Source organism: Salmo salar, chromosome ssa22, assembly GCF_905237065.1.
Source record: "Salmo salar chromosome ssa22, Ssal_v3.1, whole genome shotgun sequence".
NCBI lineage: Eukaryota > Metazoa > Chordata > Actinopteri > Salmoniformes > Salmonidae > Salmo > Salmo salar.
Window position 1 is genome coordinate 8,899,630 of NC_059463.1, and position 17,816 is coordinate 8,917,445.

Sequence of the window (17,816 nt, forward strand, 5' to 3'; positions counted from 1 at the left end):
CCCAACCCCCACCAGTCTAGTCAATACCACAACTCTCAACACAAAACATTTTTCACACTTTTTGTTTTATTCCCAAGGGAAAGGTAAAAATGTATATATTTTTTAAAACAACAACATACAACTACACATATATATTACCACACGGAAACAGCATATCCTCCATATAATTAATCTCATAGGCCTAATAGTATTGTAAAGCTCTTTTTACCCTGTCCAGTCCCTAGGGGTCCACCAGCCTGCAGCACCCCAACCCAACACACCCCACTCAGATTAAGGATCTTAGTGAAACATTCATTATTGGTTTGGGGTGTGTTAAGCCAAGGTCAGAGGACACCTACAGTTGAAGTCAGAAGTTTACATACACCTTAGCCAAATACATTTAAACTCAGTTTTTCACAATTCCTGACATTTAATCCAAGTAAAAATTCCCTGTCTTAGGTCAGTTAGGATCACCACTTTATTTTAAGAATATGAAATGTCAGAATAATAGTAGAGAGAATTATTTTTTTCAGCTTTTATTTCTTTCATCACATTCCCAGTGGGTCAGAAGTTTACATACACTCAATTAGTATTTGGTAGCATTGCCTTTAAATTGTTTAACTTGGGTGAAATGTTTCGGGTAGCCTTCCACAAGCACAAGCTTTTTCAGTTCTGCCCACAAATTTTCTATAGGATTGAGGTCAGGGCTTTGTGTGGCTACTCCAATACCTTGACTTTGTTGTCCTTAAGCCATTTTGCCACAACTTTGGAAGTATGCTTGGGGTCATTGTGTTGTGGGGGTGCTTTGAGTAGTGGGTTCTTCCCTGCTGAGCGGCCTTTCAGGTTATGTCAATATAGGACTCATTTTACTGTGGATATAGATACTTTTGTACCTGTTTCCTCCAGCATCTTCACAAGGTCCTTTGCTGTTGTTCTGGGATTGATTTGCACTTTTCGCACCAAAGTACGTTCATCTCTAGGAGACAGAACGTGTCTCCTTCCTGAGCGGTATGACGGCTGCGTGGTCCCATGGTGTTTATACTTGCGTACTATTGTTTGTACAGATGAACGTGGTACCATCAGGCATTTGGAAATTGCTCCCAGGGATGAACCAGACTTGTGGAGGTCTACAATTTATTTTGATTTACCATTGATGTCAAGCAAAGAGGCAGTGAGTTTGAAGGTAGGCCTTGAAATACATCCACAGGTACACCTCCAATTGACTCAAATTATGTCAATTAGCCTATCAGAAGCTTCTAAAGCCATGACATCATGGAATTTTCCAAGCTGTTTAAAGGCACAGTCACCTTAGTGTATGTAAACTTCTGACCCACTGGAATTGCGATACAGTGAATTATAAGTGAAGTAATTTGTCTGTAAACAATTGTTGGAAAAATGACTTGTGTCATGTACAAAGTAGATGTCCTAATCGACTTGCAAAAACTATAGTTTGTTAACAAGACATTTTTGGAGTGGTTGAAAAACGAGTTTTAATGACTCCAACCTATGTGTTTTTAAACTTACGACTTCTACTATAGATGTCCGGGGCGGGGTGGGTGTGGAGCCAGAGACAGCAGGGGTTCAAACTGTAGAACCCAGTTCCTACATTTGAATATAAAATTATCAAACAAAACTATGCTACATGTTTATCTCAGGGACCCTCAGGATGACAAATCAGAGCAAGATTAGTACATTATTTACCTTCAGAGGTGAATGTATTAAACCAGTTGCCATGATAAAAGTGTTTTGTTGTTGTGCACTCTCCTCAAACAATAGCATGCTATTTTTGTTACTGTTATAGCAACTGTAAATTAGACAGTGCAGTTAGATTAACAAGGATTTAAGCTTTCTGCCCACATAAACATGTCTATGTCCTGGAAAGTTGGCTGTTACTTACAACATCATGCTAATCACGTTAGCGCATGTTAGCTCAACCATCCCGGTATAAGGACACCGATCCCGTAGAGGATGAAACCAGAGCTTTCAGAGCAACCAGACCATTGAGAACAATATCAGCAGCAACCCTAACAGTGCGGCCAGAAATATTGACAGAGATGCTACACAGTTGAGGATACAACATGTTAATAGTGTAGGCAGCCATTAGAGGCGATAGTCCCTTAGCAACGAGTATCAATACCTTATTTAGAACCTGTATAATTCTCATATGGGAAATCTATTGCCAAGGGTATATATATTTGCATTTTGTAAAAAGGGTGAGAATAAAAATGGACATGGAGGTAGGAGAGGAGGTCAGGTGGGTGGGCACTGGGTTCTTATAGGTTTCATTTTACTTTTATAGATTTCCTGTTTAAAGGAGAAAAACAAATCTGTATGATTAAGTTGCTCAGACATAGAAATATGATGCAGTATTTGCCAGTTATCCAATTAATATGTTTAATCTCCAATGTAAAGGTGTATGTTTGAGGGGCAGATGAAACAAGGAAATAAAAATTGCATTCTCATTTAATGATTTGTTTGCGTCAGCAGTAAATGGTTATGTTCAGTTTGATCCAGTTGAGTGACAGTGACCAGGGATGTGGGTTGTTGTTGGATAATATTCCACAATGTTCCAGTACAGATGTCAAGTGTATACCCTGGGGGGGTAACAAGGGAATCAACACTTTCACTTCTCCTGAAGGACACACTGCTGAGTTATCCATAAATTATACTTAATTTATGAAAGCAGGCATGACATCCAAAATATGGATACGCAACCGAAGCAAACAAACACATTATTACAAACACAATAACCACTATAAGAGATGAAACACTCATACAAACAGAAAAATAAATGAGATAGCATGCTTACCAGTGGCTCGGTTATTTGCCTTTGTATAATATTGATTTCTTTCTAGCTTGTAGACAAACTTTTCAATTAAATATAACACTGACAGAGTGACTTTCCTTTGTCTAGTCTAGTCTGTCAAATAAGCCCCAGCCCATAACTGAAGTTGTTGTGTGGGCGATAATGCAGGAGCAGCTTGTGCTCCTCCTAGCCTTCTGAGATGCTATTGGTATTTTGGCTTTCAATGCCATTGTTTTATTGCTGGTTCCCCCAGAACAAAACAACAATATCTGGTGACTCATTGTGCTTTATGTTTCACCATTGAAACACATTCATCCAGTCTACGACCATCTTCTCTGTGTGGAGGTGCATTACATCAGTCATGATAAGATAGCAAGTGCTCTGTACTGTAGCTTCAGAGCTGCATTAGCACTAATGGGTAATTTGAGGCATCCATCATCTCTAGAATAGGATGTTTGGTGAGGATGTGGAGAACATTGCACTCATTTGGTAAACCGGTAATAGGACCACTTCACCACAGTCACATAATCCCAGAGGAACCTGACGGATATACGCAGGGTACTAATCTAATTCATTACAGATATTCATAGTGATACAGTCTCAGAGGTGTAATCACTGGCCAGTTGTTTTCTGTCGCAAAATGTACCCAGAAGTCAGGTGCCTTTTCACTAGAGGTCTACTGTAGATAATATACCATTTATCAAGACTTTCTCTAAAGCAACTCCACTCCAAAGTGCATACGTTTTTTGTATGGGTGGTCCCGCCGGGAATTGGGCTCACAATCCTGACGTTGCAAGTGCCATGCTCTACCAACTGAGCCACTCTACTGCTGAACTACAGTATGCTTACAGGTTGGTTTATCAGTGGTCCGTTTGACTAAAATGTACTCATTGGCCTGAAACAACTCTTCTATAGGTCTATTACATATTATACAACGGCTGGGTCTAATCCTGAATGCTGATGGGTTAAAACTGCATTCCAGCCAGTGTCTTTTCCACAAGTTACCAGCGGCTAAATCCTTGACGTTAAAATGCATATTTACTCTGTTCCATCTTACGGCGCAATCCACTGTCTCATCAGCCAAGCCAGGCAATTTATAAACTTGATCTCCACTATATAAAGCATATAGACATTATCTCACATTTCTTTTAGACTAACATTTAGTTTTCAACAGCGGAGGTTTGTATAAACCTGGCTGTCTGTCTCTCCAACATTTGCAACATTGTTTCAATATTCAAATTAGATCTCAAGCTGTCGCATAGTAATGAACGTGTCGGGAGTCAGGATGAGACAGACAGGTATGCAGCTTTTCTCAGCCAGTCGAAACATTTTATGGATATATAGTAACAAATATCAACTGAAAACAGGTCAAATGAAACGAACTGCAGCTAGTCTTTCAAGCTCCAGTTTGAAGTGATTGTGCTACCTGTGTTGTTGGCTAGCTTCTCTAAACAACAGTGTCCTGACGAGAGAGCACATTTTCTATGCCAGATGAAATCATGCATCATTTGATCATTGTTATGGAGGCAGCGCTCCAAGTGGCCGGGGACTTTAATGCTGGGAAACTTAAATCCGTTTTACCTCATTTCTACCAGCATGTTAAATGTGAAACCAGAGGGAAAAACTCTAGACCACCTTTACTCAAATCAAACAAATTTTATTTGTCACATGCGCCGAATACAACAGGTGTAGACCTTACAGTGAAATGCTTACTTACAAGCCCTTAACCAACAATGCTTTAAGAAGTATAAAAAAAATTAAAAATAAGTGATAAGTAAAAAATAAATAAGAAAAAATAGAAAATAGAAAGAAAAAGTAACAAATAATTAAACAGCAGCAGTAAAATAACAAGCGAGGCTACAGTGAGGGAAAAAAGTATTTGATCCCCTGCTGATTTTGTACGTTTGCCCACTGACAAAGAAACGATCAGTCTATAATTTTAATGGTAGGTTTATTTGAACAGTGAGAGACAGAATAACAACAAAAAAATCCAAAGATTTGGCATGGGTCCTCAGATCCTCAAAAGGTTATACAGCTGCACCATGGAGAGCATCCTGACTGGTTGCATCAATGTCTGGTATGGCAACTGCTTGGCCTCCTACCGCAAGGCTCTACAGAGAGTAGTGCGTACGGCCCAGTACATCACTGGGGCCAACCTTCCTGCCATCCAGGACCTCTATAGCAGGCGGTGTCAGAGGAAGGCCCTAAATATTGTCAAAGCCACCCTTGTCATAGACTGTTCTCTCTGCTACCACACGGCAAGCGGTACCGGAGCGCCAAGTCTAGGTCCAAAAGGCTTCTCAACAGCATCTAACCCCAAGCCATAAGACTCCTGAACAGCTAATAAAATGGCTAACCAGACTAATTGCATTGCCCCTCTCCTCTTTTACACTGCTGCTATTCTCTGTTTATTATCTATGCATAGTCACTTTAACTCTACCTACATGTACATATTACCTCAATTACCTCGACTAACCGGTGCCCCTGCACATTGACTCTGTACCGGTACCCCCTGTATATAACCCTATTGTGATTTTACTGCTGCTCTTTAATTATTTGTGACTTTTATTTCTTAATTTTTTACTTAACACATATTTTCCTTAACTTCATTGTTGGTTAAGGGCATGTAGGTAAGCATTTCACTGTAAGGTTTACACCTGTTGTGTTCGATGCATGTGACAAATACATTTGATTTGATGAAAACAACTTAAACAAATGCAAATACTGCTACTTTGTTGTTATTCTGGCTGCACTGTTTGACATGACTGTAAAGTAGCCGTAGTTGGCTAGCTAGCAAGCAAGGGATAAGAACGTTGCCAGACAGTATGGCAATAGAAGATTTAGAACGAACGACTGGGTGGCGTCCATATACACAGAACAGAAATACTTAATGACTGGGTTGCGTCTCTGGCAACCGGCCGATAGAATGAATGACCATCCCCTAGATTTGTCTGGACTATATTTTGTGGAAGGATGACATAGTATTAATAAATTAATCAAAATAACGTTTTTAATTAAAATATGTCAAATCATTATTTGTTGTATAAAAGGGATAATGCCTATGTTACGATTATCACTCTATCATAGACACACACACACACACACAGACCCGAATATCTCTGAGACCAATGTTCTCTCTAAATTGCGCGCATGCACCTCCTCCGGGACTGTGTCGCAGAAGAAATGCCATGCCATGCGGAGACACAAGAGATTGAATTTCACTGAGTTTGTCCAATTAGTTTGCATTGTATAGATTAACATTTTCTTTTCTCTCTGTAATCGAATCTACATTATATCAACCCCCTTTCAATGCAACAAACCAAAACAAATCAAATGTTGCAGTCTGTGATTTTTGTTGTAGGCAGAGCCAGAGCGCAACGGAGTAGAATTATATTGGCGGGGGTAGCTCACAAACGGTCTTTCAATCCCGCGCGAGTGAATGTGCTTTTCAGATCAGATCAGAGCGGAGAGCCGCGCGTATGCATATTTGTTGATATTCTTACCTAGTTATCGAGTTATTGGCCCAGTTATAGATAAGTATAGGTCAACAATGGGGAGTTAAAGTGTTTAATTGAATCATACAACACAATACAATGCAATTTACAGTCACCTGTTTGGCCAATGGTGTTACAGACCAAGTTAAAATAAATAATATCAAGCCCTTCATAATGTAAAAAAGTCACATGCAATGTACGCCTGCATTGAACACCACATATACTGTAGGCTATATCATAGAAATCAAAGCTATTTCCATGTGAAAATGTTATGTGATTTGCTTCATTGGTTTTGTTGGTAGGCCTACATTAATGGTCAAATAACCACAATAGCCTATTGGTTACTGTCAAAAACTGTAAGGGTACAGCCTCAGTGTTTACTGTAAACGCACGCTGGAAGTTGCACAAAATTCTCACAACTTTCAAGTTTCCGCTCACATGATCAAAAATGTACAGGAAACATTGCCTGGGACCCTCTGTGCAGATGTCATACAGCACATGGGGAAGGTGATACCATCTCCAATACAAGTGATTTACTTTTGTGTCTGCTCACCAACACGCTAACGCACAGAGCACAGTCTGAGGTCAGAGGCAATGATCCCCAAAAAAGTCTTGAGTCATCGGTTTCCTCCAAAAAAGAGAGTATAAAATGAATGTGTTTACAGGCAGACTCTCCTTAATGGATTGAGAGGGGCCATCACAGAGATTGCTTCATTACTGCATCCTTTGAAGTGGCTGCCAACTGCCAAGATTTTCTGATTCAGAGATGAACTTTGCCTTATTGAGAGAACTGTGTTTTAGGTTAATTAAATGTTTTTGTCTATAGGCTTGCTTAACCTCGAACAAACCATCCTGATCTCACGAGCTTACATTAAGCTTGAGAGATCAGAATGGTTCGTACGAGGCTAAGGCTTGCTGGCAGTTATCAAAATTCTGCTATTCCACTCCAATTCATTTCCATGCATATGATATTTCAATATGTGAATTTTTTTAATTTCGTGTCCCTTTTCTAGCTCCATGACTATTCTAGCAAAGCGCTTGTCCAGAATGTTCAAGTTGATGGAGCGAATATACAGAATGAGGCTTGAAGTACAACTGGTGGGCTGTTAGCCTGTGTGAAGTTCAAGTAAAAAAAAATCACATAAAAAGATGATGATGATGAAAATGAAGAAAATGTGTGTTGCATAAGCATAAATCCGCCTGCTGATCATCTGCCTGCCGATATAGAATAACAACAGAGTAGGTACTGTTAAGCACTAATGTACTATTCGAAATGTACTAAACTCAGCAAAAAAAGAAACGTCCTCTCACTGTCAACTGCGTTTATTTTCAGCAAACGTGTAAATATTTAATATGAACATTACAAGATTCAACAACTGAGACATAAACCGAACAACTTCCACAGACATGTGACTAACAGAACTGGAATAATGTGTCTCTGAACAAAGGGGTGGGGTCAAAATCAAAAGTAACAGTCGGTATCTGGTGTGGCCACCAGCTGCATTAAGTACTGCAGTGCATCTCCTCCTCATGGACTGCACCAGATTTGCCATTTCTTGCTGTGAGATGTTACCCCACTCTTCCACCAAGGCACCTGCAAGTTCCCAGACATTTCTGGGGGAAATGGCCCTAGCACTCCCCTCCGTACCAACAGGTCCCAGACGTGCTCAATGGGATTGTGATCTGGGCTCTTCGCTGGCCATGGCAGAACACTGACATTCCTGTCTTGCAGGAAATCATGCACAGAATGAGCAGTATGGCTGGTGGCATTGTCATGCTGGAGGGTCATGTCAGGATGAGCCTGCAGGAAGGGTACCACATGAGGGAGGAGGATGTCTTCCCTGTAACGCACAGCGTTGAGATTGCCTGCAATGACAACAAGCTCAGTCCGATGATGCTGTGACACACCGCCCCAGACCATGACGGACCCTCCACCTCCAAATCGATCCCGCTCCAGAGTACAGGTGTTGGGGTATCGCTCATTCCTTCGACGATAACCGCGAATCCGACCATCACCCCTGGTGAGACAAAACCGCGACTCGTCAGAGAAGAGCACCTTTTGCCAGTCCTGTCTGGTCCAGTGACGGTGGGTTTGTGCCCATAGGCGACGTTGTTGCCAGTGATCTCTGGTGAGGACCTGCCTTACAACAGGCCTACAAGCCCTCAGTCCAGCCTCTCTCAGCCTATTGCGGACAGTCTGAGCACTGATGGGGGGATTGTGCGTTCCTGGTGTAACTCAGGCAGTTGTTGTTGTCATCCTGTACCTGTCCCGCAGGTGTGATGTTCGTATGTACAGATCCTGTGCAGGTGTTGTTACACGTGGTCTGCCACTGTGAGGACAATCAGCTGTCCTTCCTGTCTCCCTGTAGCGCTGTCTTAGGCGTCTCACAGTACGAACATTGCAATTTATTGCCCTGGCCACATCTGCAGTCCTCATGCCTCCTTGCAGCATGTCTAAGGCACGTTCACGCAGATGAGCAGGGACCCTGGGCATCTTTCTTTTGGTGCTTTTCAGAGTCAGTAGAAAAGCCTGTTTAGTGTCCTACATTTTCATAACTGTGACCTTGATTGCCTATCGTCTGTAAGATGTTAGTGTCTTAATGACCATTCCACAGGTGCATGTTCATTAATTGTTTATGGTTCATTGAACAAGCATGGGAAACAGTGTTTAAACCCTTTACAATGAAGAAGATTATTAGAATTTTTATGAATTATCTTTGAAACACAGGGTCCTGAAAAGGGACATTCTTTTTTTGCTGAGTTTATCTTTTTACAAGTTAATTAGCTGGGGTATGAAATTAAACCATGGATTGCACCTGAATAACCACAAATCATAACTTGCACATTACATAATTCTAATTACTCCCATGTAGCTTGTGTACTGATGCTTTCTGATTAATGAGAAATCGATGTCAGCATTGTAGGTTCGCCTTAAGACTGGGAAGCGCTCCAGCCACACTAAAGATTATTTATTTATTTATTAATTCATCTTTAAGGCCAAAGGCAAAAGGGCAGGGTATAACATTAATCTATAGGGGATTTAAGGTTCTATTTCTATCTCTACAGATTCTCTTTGTGGATATTCAGGAAGTAAAAACGTCACATCACTTACAGAACATCTGGACACAGTAAGGTCCATTAATTTATGCAAAGCTATTTGAGAGGATGACAGCATTCTTGGTTAGCACAAATGCGTGGGGGGAAGATTGTTAGTTTGGTTCTTCACAAATCTTCTTGGGTAAGTGGGCTCCGAGTGGCGCAGCAGTCTAAGGCACTGCATCTCAGTGATAGAGGAGTCTCTACAGACACGTGTTTGATTCCAGGCTGTATCACAACCGGCTGTGATTGGGAGTGCCATAGGGCGGCGCACAATTGGCCCAGCGTTATACGGGTTTGGCAGGGGTAGGCCGTCATTGTAAATAAGAATTTGTTCTTAACTGACTTTAAAAAAATAACCAAAACATTTAATAAAGTGTCATATTTGTAGTGCATCTCAGGTGACAGAGTACTAAAAACTTAAGATGGCACCTTGGCACTCCAACTTTATTTGATACCCTATTAGCTTGAGTGGCCCTGCCGAAAAGCATGCAATCTCCCAAATGCTTGTTTTATAAGACCCACCTGCCAGACCATAGTCACAGCTCCCCTCTATAACACACACACACAAACACACACGTCATGTACGCACACACACACACACACACACACACACACACACACACACACACACACACACACACACACACACACACACACACACACACACACACTTCTGATGGTATGTGGGGAGCTCGCTACTGTTCCAGAGCAGTGATGGGAGGTGGTGGTGCTGCAGACTGCTGCATAGAGAACGAGGCCCCTCCCTTGTTTCAGAGAGAGCCTCTCTCCAAGAGTGAGAGCAAGTGAGAAGGAGGAGAGGAGGAGAGAAGCAGGGGATCAGCCTGTCAGCCAGTTAGTGTGGAGCAAGAAGAGGATGCTGGACATTCATCTCCCCAGATCCCCTCATTGACATAGGGCCCACTCAATCAATGCCAGATTAGCGACAACCCACTCTTCTCTCAACAGCAGCAACCCAGAGGGAACACGTAGAATGGAGGAGGACACAATGAAATTAGTTGAATCCATAGGACCAATTGAAGAAAAACCTCTTAAACCATTTCCATTCTGAGGCAAGGCAAGGGGAGATCTGAGGACTTTTAAAATGTTTTCCTCTCCCGGTATCCAGCCACGGGAGCATGTGGACATGATTTACATCTCCATGGAGACAGCCATCGCCCTGGTCTCTGTGCTGGGAAACGTGCTGGTGGTGATGGTGGTTTGTGTAAACCGCGCCCTGAGGGACACCACGTTCTGCTTCATCGTGTCTCTAGCGGTGGCCGACATCGCTGTGGGAGCCCTGGTCATTCCCCTGGCTATAGTGATTAGTCTGGGGCTGAAGACTCAATTCTACACCTGCCTCTTCCTCGCCTGTCTGCTCCTTATCATCACCCAGGGTTCCATCCTGTCTCTAATGGCCATCGCCATTGACCGCTACCTCCGGGTCAAGATTCCCATCAAGTGAGTCCACTGTATAGCCACCGGTTGCATGCTATTTACTGAAAAACAACTGCCAAATTCATGACAAAAAAACATACTGTAACTGCATCACATGAAATACATTTATCTGGTCTGCAGCACCACCTGTAATGAAATTACAGTATATTCGGGGTTTTAAACTTTTAATAGAGGATTGTCCATAATGAGATGGATTTTGCTTGAGGGCAACAAATGAAGAATTTTACTGTATTCCTAGTGAGGACAATTTTCTGTTAATTCTAATTATACATTGACTTAGAGTGCCTTCAGAAAGTATTCACACCCCTTGACTTCTTTTTCCACGTTTTTAATTAAGATTAATTACATTTTGATTTTGTTTCACTGGCCTTCACACAATACCCCATAATGTCAAAGTGGAATTATGTTTTTGGCCATTTTTACAAATTAATAATTTCTTGGGTCAATAAGTATTCAACGCCTTTATTATGGCACGCCTAAATAAGTTCAGGAGTAAAAATGTGCTTAACAAGTCACATAATATGTTTGTGTGCAATAATAGTGTGCACTCTGTGTGCAATAATAGTGTTTACATCATTTTTTATGACTACCTCATCTCTGTACCCCACACATACAATTATCTGTAAGGTCCCTCAGTCAAGAAGGGAATTTCAAACACAGATTCAACTACAAAGACCAGGGAGGTTTTCCAATGCCTCACAAAGAAGGGCACCTATTGGTCGATGGTTAAAAATATAATTAAAAAAATTTAATATCCCATTGAGCATAGTGAAGCTACTAATAACACGTTGGATGGTGTATCAATACGCCCAGTGACTACAAAGATACAGGAGTCTTTCCTAACTCAGTTGCTCAAGGGTTTCACCATGAGGCCAATGGGGACTTTAAACCAGTTACAGAGTATAATGGCTGCGATAGGAGAGAACTGAGGATGGATCAACAACATTGTAGTTACCACACAATACTAATCTAAATGACAGAGTGAAATGAAGGAAGCCTGTACAGATGACGGAAGCGTATACAGAATAAAACAAATACAAAACATGCATCCTGCTTGCAATAAGGCAGTAAAGTAAAACTGCAAAAAATGTGGCCCAAAAAAAAGTACTTTATGTCCTGAATACAAAGCGTTATATTTAGAGCAAATCCAACACAACACATCACTGAGTACCCCTCTTCATATTTTCAAGCATGGTGGTGGCTGCATCATGTTATGGGTATGTTTGTCATCAACAAGGACTAGCAAGTTTTTGGTGGGATAAAAATAAATGGAACAGAGCTAAGCACAGGCACAGCCTTGTTACAGATTTGACTTAAATCGGCTTGAAAATCTATGGGAAGTTTTGAAAATGTGTGTCTAGCAATGATCTACAACCAACTTGACAGAGCTTGAAGAATTTTTTAAAGAATAATGTGCAAATATTGTATAATTCAGGAGTGCAAAGCTCTTAGAGACTTAACCAGAAAGACTCACAGCTGTAATCAATGCCAAAGGGGATTCTGACATGTATTGATTCAGGGGTGTGATTACTTTTTGAGGGCGCTGTATAAGTGGACTTTTTCAAATGCCTCTTTATATTGATGTGCGAGGGATACCAAGGGAGTATGCGGTAGCAACGTACACTATATATACAAAAATATGTGGACATCCCTTCAAATGAGTGGATTTGGCTATTTGTGACTGTGTATACAATCAAGCACACAGCCATGCAATCTCCATAGACATACATGGGTAGTAGACTTGCCTTACTGAAGAACTCAGTGACTTTCAACGTGGCACCGTCATAGGATATCAACATTTCAACAAGTCAGTTCGTAAAATTTCTGCCCTGCTAGAGCTGTCCCGGTCAACTGTATGTGCTGTTATTGTGAATCTGGGTTTGGCGGATGCTAGGAGAATGCTATCTGCCCCAATGCATAGTGCCAATTGTTTCATTGTTCGGGCTAGGCCCCTTAGTTCCAGTGAAGGGAAATCTTGACTCTACAGCATACAATGACATTCTAGACGATTTTGTGCTTCAGTTTGGGGAAGGCCCTTTCCGGTTTCAGCATGACAATGCCCCGTGCACAAAGCAAGGTCCATACAGAAATGGTTTGTCGAGATCGATGTGGAATAACTTGACTTGCCTGCACAGAGCCCTGACCTCAAACCCATCGAACACCTTTGGGATGAACGCAGACTGCGAGCCAGGAATAATCGTCCAACATCAGTGCCTGACCTCACCATTGCTCTTTTGGTGGCTGAATGGAAGCAAGTCCCCGCAGCAATGTTCCAACATCTAGTGGAAAGCCTTCCCAGAAGAGTAGAGGCTGTTATAGCAGCAAAGGGGGGACCAACTCCATATTAATGCCCAGGATTTTGGAATGAGATGTTGGACGAGCAGGTATCTACATACTTTTGGTAATGTAGTGTATCTGAGGAGAATTTCTCTCAGACTGCTCGAAAGCCATATATCTACGCTTAGTTGAACAGAAATCAATGGGCCAGACATTGAAAGCTTTTAAGTATATTAAAATGTTCTTGTCCGTCCCAAGGATTGATTTTTAAGGCTGGTTCGTTAGGCATTTTTGGCAAAGTTCCTGGTGCGTCATTTATTTGTAATGTCATGTGGACAGGGGACCAATCCCACTGGGTACACACTAGTTGAATCAACGTTTTTTCCATGTCATTACAATGAAATGACATTGAACCAATGTGAAATAGATGTTCATTTGGCGTTTGTGCCCAGTGGGAACTTACTATTAAAGGGAACGGTTCCTTAATTTGGCTGTTTAATATTAAATTATCATACATTTGGTTTAAATTGTATTGGTTTCATAGTGCCACCTTTTATTTCCTCACATCAAAAAAAAATTCGGGAAAGAAATGTAGATGTTTACATTTGCTTAGCTTTCAGTATTTTGCATTCTAAAATCCATATCTTTGTCCTCAGGAAATTTGGTGACACTTTATAAATCACCTTGAATTCAAATATGAATGCATTGTGCTTCTGTCCCAGAATACGTTTGACACCCTGTTAGCTTGAGTGGCACTGAAGCAAATGGGTATAACAGTATGACAGTCCATACATTAATTTAATTCATAATGCAATAAACCGAGATTGTGCATCATTGTTATTCATAAGAGCTCATGCATTGCTACTTAAAACAACATGTACTTTAAAAATGCATGCTTAATGCATCTGTCAAGCATTTCATACAGATGGCTTATGAAAAGATATCTCTAGATATATTTGACTGGAGATTATCTGAAGTCTATGCTAAACTTTATCTCCAACTGTTTTGCATGTTCAATGTTTGACTGTGTAGTTTTTCAAACCGACTTTGATCATTCCTCTGGTCCTCTTCAGGTACAGCATCATCGTGACCCAGAACAGGGCATGGGTGGCAGTGTTCCTGTGCTGGCTTCTCTCTGCCCTGACCGGGCTGGTGCCAATGTTGGGCTGGCACAATGAGCACACACACGGTAACCTCAGCACCACCAGCGATGACATAATAGTTTGCACGTTTACCACGGTCATGCGCATGGACTACATGGTCTACTTCAACTTCTTTGGCTGGGTGGTGGTTCCTCTGACTATCATGATCGCACTGTACGCTGAGATCTTCAGGGTGATCCGAAAGCAGCTCAACATGCGTGCAGAGGCCACCTGCGACACCAGCAAGTACTTACACAAGGAGCTAAAATTAGCCAAGTCCCTGGCGCTCGTCGTCTTGTTATTCGCTCTATGCTGGTTGCCCCTGCATGTCATGAACTGCATCGTTTTCTTCTGCCCGGAGTGTGGGATGCCCAAGAGCGCCATGTACGTGGGCATCTTTATGTCCCATGTCAACTCTGCCCTCAATCCGCTGGTCTATGCCTTCCGGATACAGCGGTTCCGCGCCACGCTAGTCCAGATTGCCCGCCGCTGCATGCTGTGTAAACACAAGGAGACCAGCCCCTGTCCCAACCAGCCCAGCCCGCCGCCCCTGGCTAAGAAAACTCCAGTCCACCCTTAGCCAGGACGTGCACTGTTTCTATGCTTTTCCTGCGGAATAGTTGTGTCAAAGAAGTAGCCATAGTGCAATGATGAGGAAACTTATGCAACCATGTGAGAGACATTTGGGATGAAGGAAACAGTATGTGGACTGCAGGCTAGTTTGTAATGGCCCCCAATTACTGGAATGAACTCCAACAAAGAGCACTTCACTGAATTATGGAAACGAAATGAATTTACAATTGAAATAGGCCCCACCTGGGAAAGACAATCCAGGAAAAAGGAAGACTTTAAATAAGAATTAGCCCAGGCCATATCTGTCATTTCACTCACTGATGCCAGCTGCAATGCATATTGAGTAATTTGCGGTATAACGAGATCCTTGTCAAATTGGCCTGTAACACACTCATCCTCTTTCAGCTTTAGTGGCATGTGTATGGGTGGGGTGCTGTTACCTTGCCAACTGTTTTTGGTGAATGCCGTTGTAACAAAAATAACGATTTACAAGAGTTGGTTCAATACTACTGTAAAATCCCATGCTTTCCCAGGAAGATCACTCAAAATGCCTATATCCGTTTTACAGTCAAGCTGTTGTCCATCAAGATCCACAAAGGAAATGTAAATCAAGACAATTCTCTGTAAACCAAGCTCCACAGATTATTCTTAAGAATAGTTTCAGGTGAACAGGTTCAACAATGCTTTGTTTGAGAAGAATGATCTTGGTTGTGCCATCATTTTCATAACACTGACAGGGTGTTGAAAAAGGCTCCGGCATCTGAGTGAGCCCGATTTAAATCCAGAGTGAATTCATTACATGCGGTACATTATGGCTGTGTGATTTATACAACCCTGGAAAACCTTTATGCAAGCCTTTGTCAGTTCTGCTTCGTCATCAACTTGACCCTCACAAGGCACTTCTGTATAACTGATACACATGGGGTTAGGTGGTTGGAAAGAGAGTCTGGGGATATTGCATTTGCATTCAAAGTTAATAAATAATAATATCCTACTAATTACACACTAGCTAAATTGTTTGACAATCTGCATCATCAGCATTGTTTTATATGGCTATCAGAGTACGGGATTTTTTGAGATTCTGATATTACCTCCAAATGTTTCCTAAAAGTAGAGATACTGAAAGCATGCACTGTCCTTGTTTATGATGTACTTCAACATAATCTTTATTACAAAGTACAAATACATCTGTGACTGAGGAGCACGCCAAATGTGGGCAACCCACCACTTGGCAAAGCACGCCAGAGAAACCAATCAATCCTGACCCCACTGATACAGAGAGTGAAGTGGTTTACTCAAATAAAGAGATCCTGCATGGATCTGTTAGAAATAGCTGTTAGAAATGGACAGTCTACACAGACTAAATACTTCATGACAGGACATGGGAGAGGTGACACTGATGCAAGGGCTTCTGCAATTTGCTCCTGTCACTCATGTTGTCTGTGAAAGAGGAGACTGACCTGATTGACAAAAGCCAATTTCCCATGTTAGTTCTCTCTCTCTCTTTACCTTTACCCATCTGTTACCTTGGGTCACAAGCACTCCCCCGAACAAAATACGAGTATTCCGAAGGGACACTCTTGCAGTATTGGTGCTGTAAAACTATAATCACCAGACACTTTGCATTTCTCTCTCATTATTTTTTAGTTTTGTGAACGTTGAAATCTTGAAATCCTGAGAGGATTTAGGGTGATGTGATTCATAGAATCACCCAATGGAGGACATCTTAAAGAAATGTCGCAGGAAGACCAACCAAGAGAAGAGTGCCTACTACACGGACCACTGCTTTCTTGTCTTTTGTCATCTTGTTCCTCTTTGTGCTGTTTGGGGAGGTTATCTACAAAACGTGGTGGGTGTCAAACGAGCATAAGCTTAAGGCGTTTTTGATCGACTTTGCCACATACCTGTTCGCCCAGGATGAAGGGGAGGAGATGATTGAACTGTATGCCTATTGGACAGTATAACATCCTCATGATTACCTGAGGATCACCACACCAGACATTGTGATTTGTCAGTAGGCCACTTTGCTTTGACAGAAATATTTGAAATGTGATTAATTGTTGTCTGTTTGGAAATCCTGTTTTTGTTTGTAACTGAACGTGTGCATGGAAATCCACTAGATGTACTCTGAATAATCATCTAAACTCCAAGATTGTCAATTACTCAATAAACTAAACTGTGTAATTAAAGTGTGCTTGCTGAAAGCCAAGCACAACTTTAGAAATAGTTCATGATTTTACTTCCTCTGCCACCTGTAGAGGCAAAACCATAAAAGCTACCAACACCAATACAACTGTAAAGGCCACTTAGAACCAACTTCTCTGGTTTTAAACGGCTTATGTCGCAAAGATATGAGTCAGAAACGTTCATTGTAGTGTAAAAATTGACTGCCAAGTGTAAATTGGATAATTTTGGTCATAAAGTCAGGCTCGTCCAAAACAGAGTTTTGTAAGTGAGTTCGTCAAAGTTTACTGGAGGATTGGGTATGGATTACTTACACTTTTGCCAATGATGCCCAATTGCCTAGAAACAACAAGTTGTGGTCCGCCCCCCAGCTGCCATATGGACATTTGTTGTCTGCATGTGGATGTAACGCACGCACATTTCCCTCTGAAAATAGGAATGAAAATGGGCTTCCATAAGTTTGTTCAACAATCTTGGGCAGATGGATAGGATATGGATTACTTGTTCTACTTGGGCTGTCAACCGTCAAAACCTAAGACTGGCGTGTTGTTGGTAAATAGCTACATTTTGTTTATAGCTTTATAGCTACATTACAAAGCATGTGATAAATACATTTGATTTACATGTCATTATGGGATAGGCTATGTAGCTATGATACTAGGTTATTATAATGTGATACAACAAGCTAAATACATAGCCTCTCCCTGACATATAATGTGAGAGGAAGATTTGATAGCTAACATTGCACCTGAAGACAGATTTGATCCCTGCTAGCTAACGTTAGCTAGCTGGCTAGCTCATAATAAA

General features: G+C 41.5%; 1 protein-coding gene across 1 annotated transcript; it reads left to right on the forward strand.

Moving 5' to 3' along the window:
- Positions 1-10,110: 10,110 nt before the first annotated feature.
- On the forward strand, positions 10,111-17,478 carry LOC106582721 (adenosine receptor A1-like). The gene is made up of 2 exons (XM_014166093.2): positions 10,111-10,836; positions 14,184-17,478. The coding sequence occupies exons 1-2, from the start codon at positions 10,481-10,483 to the stop codon at positions 14,830-14,832; spliced, it is 1,005 nt and encodes a 334-aa protein (XP_014021568.1). The 5' UTR covers positions 10,111-10,480; the 3' UTR covers positions 14,833-17,478.
- Positions 17,479-17,816: the final 338 nt, after the last annotated feature.

Coding starts and splice junctions, on each gene's coding strand:
- LOC106582721 (XM_014166093.2), top strand. CDS start 10,481: ATGTTTTCCTCTCCCGGTATCCAGCCACGGGAGCATGTGGACATGATT. Junction 10,837..14,183: donor CGGGTCAAGATTCCCATCAA/GTGAGTCCACTG, acceptor GGTCCTCTTCAG/GTACAGCATCATCGTGACCC.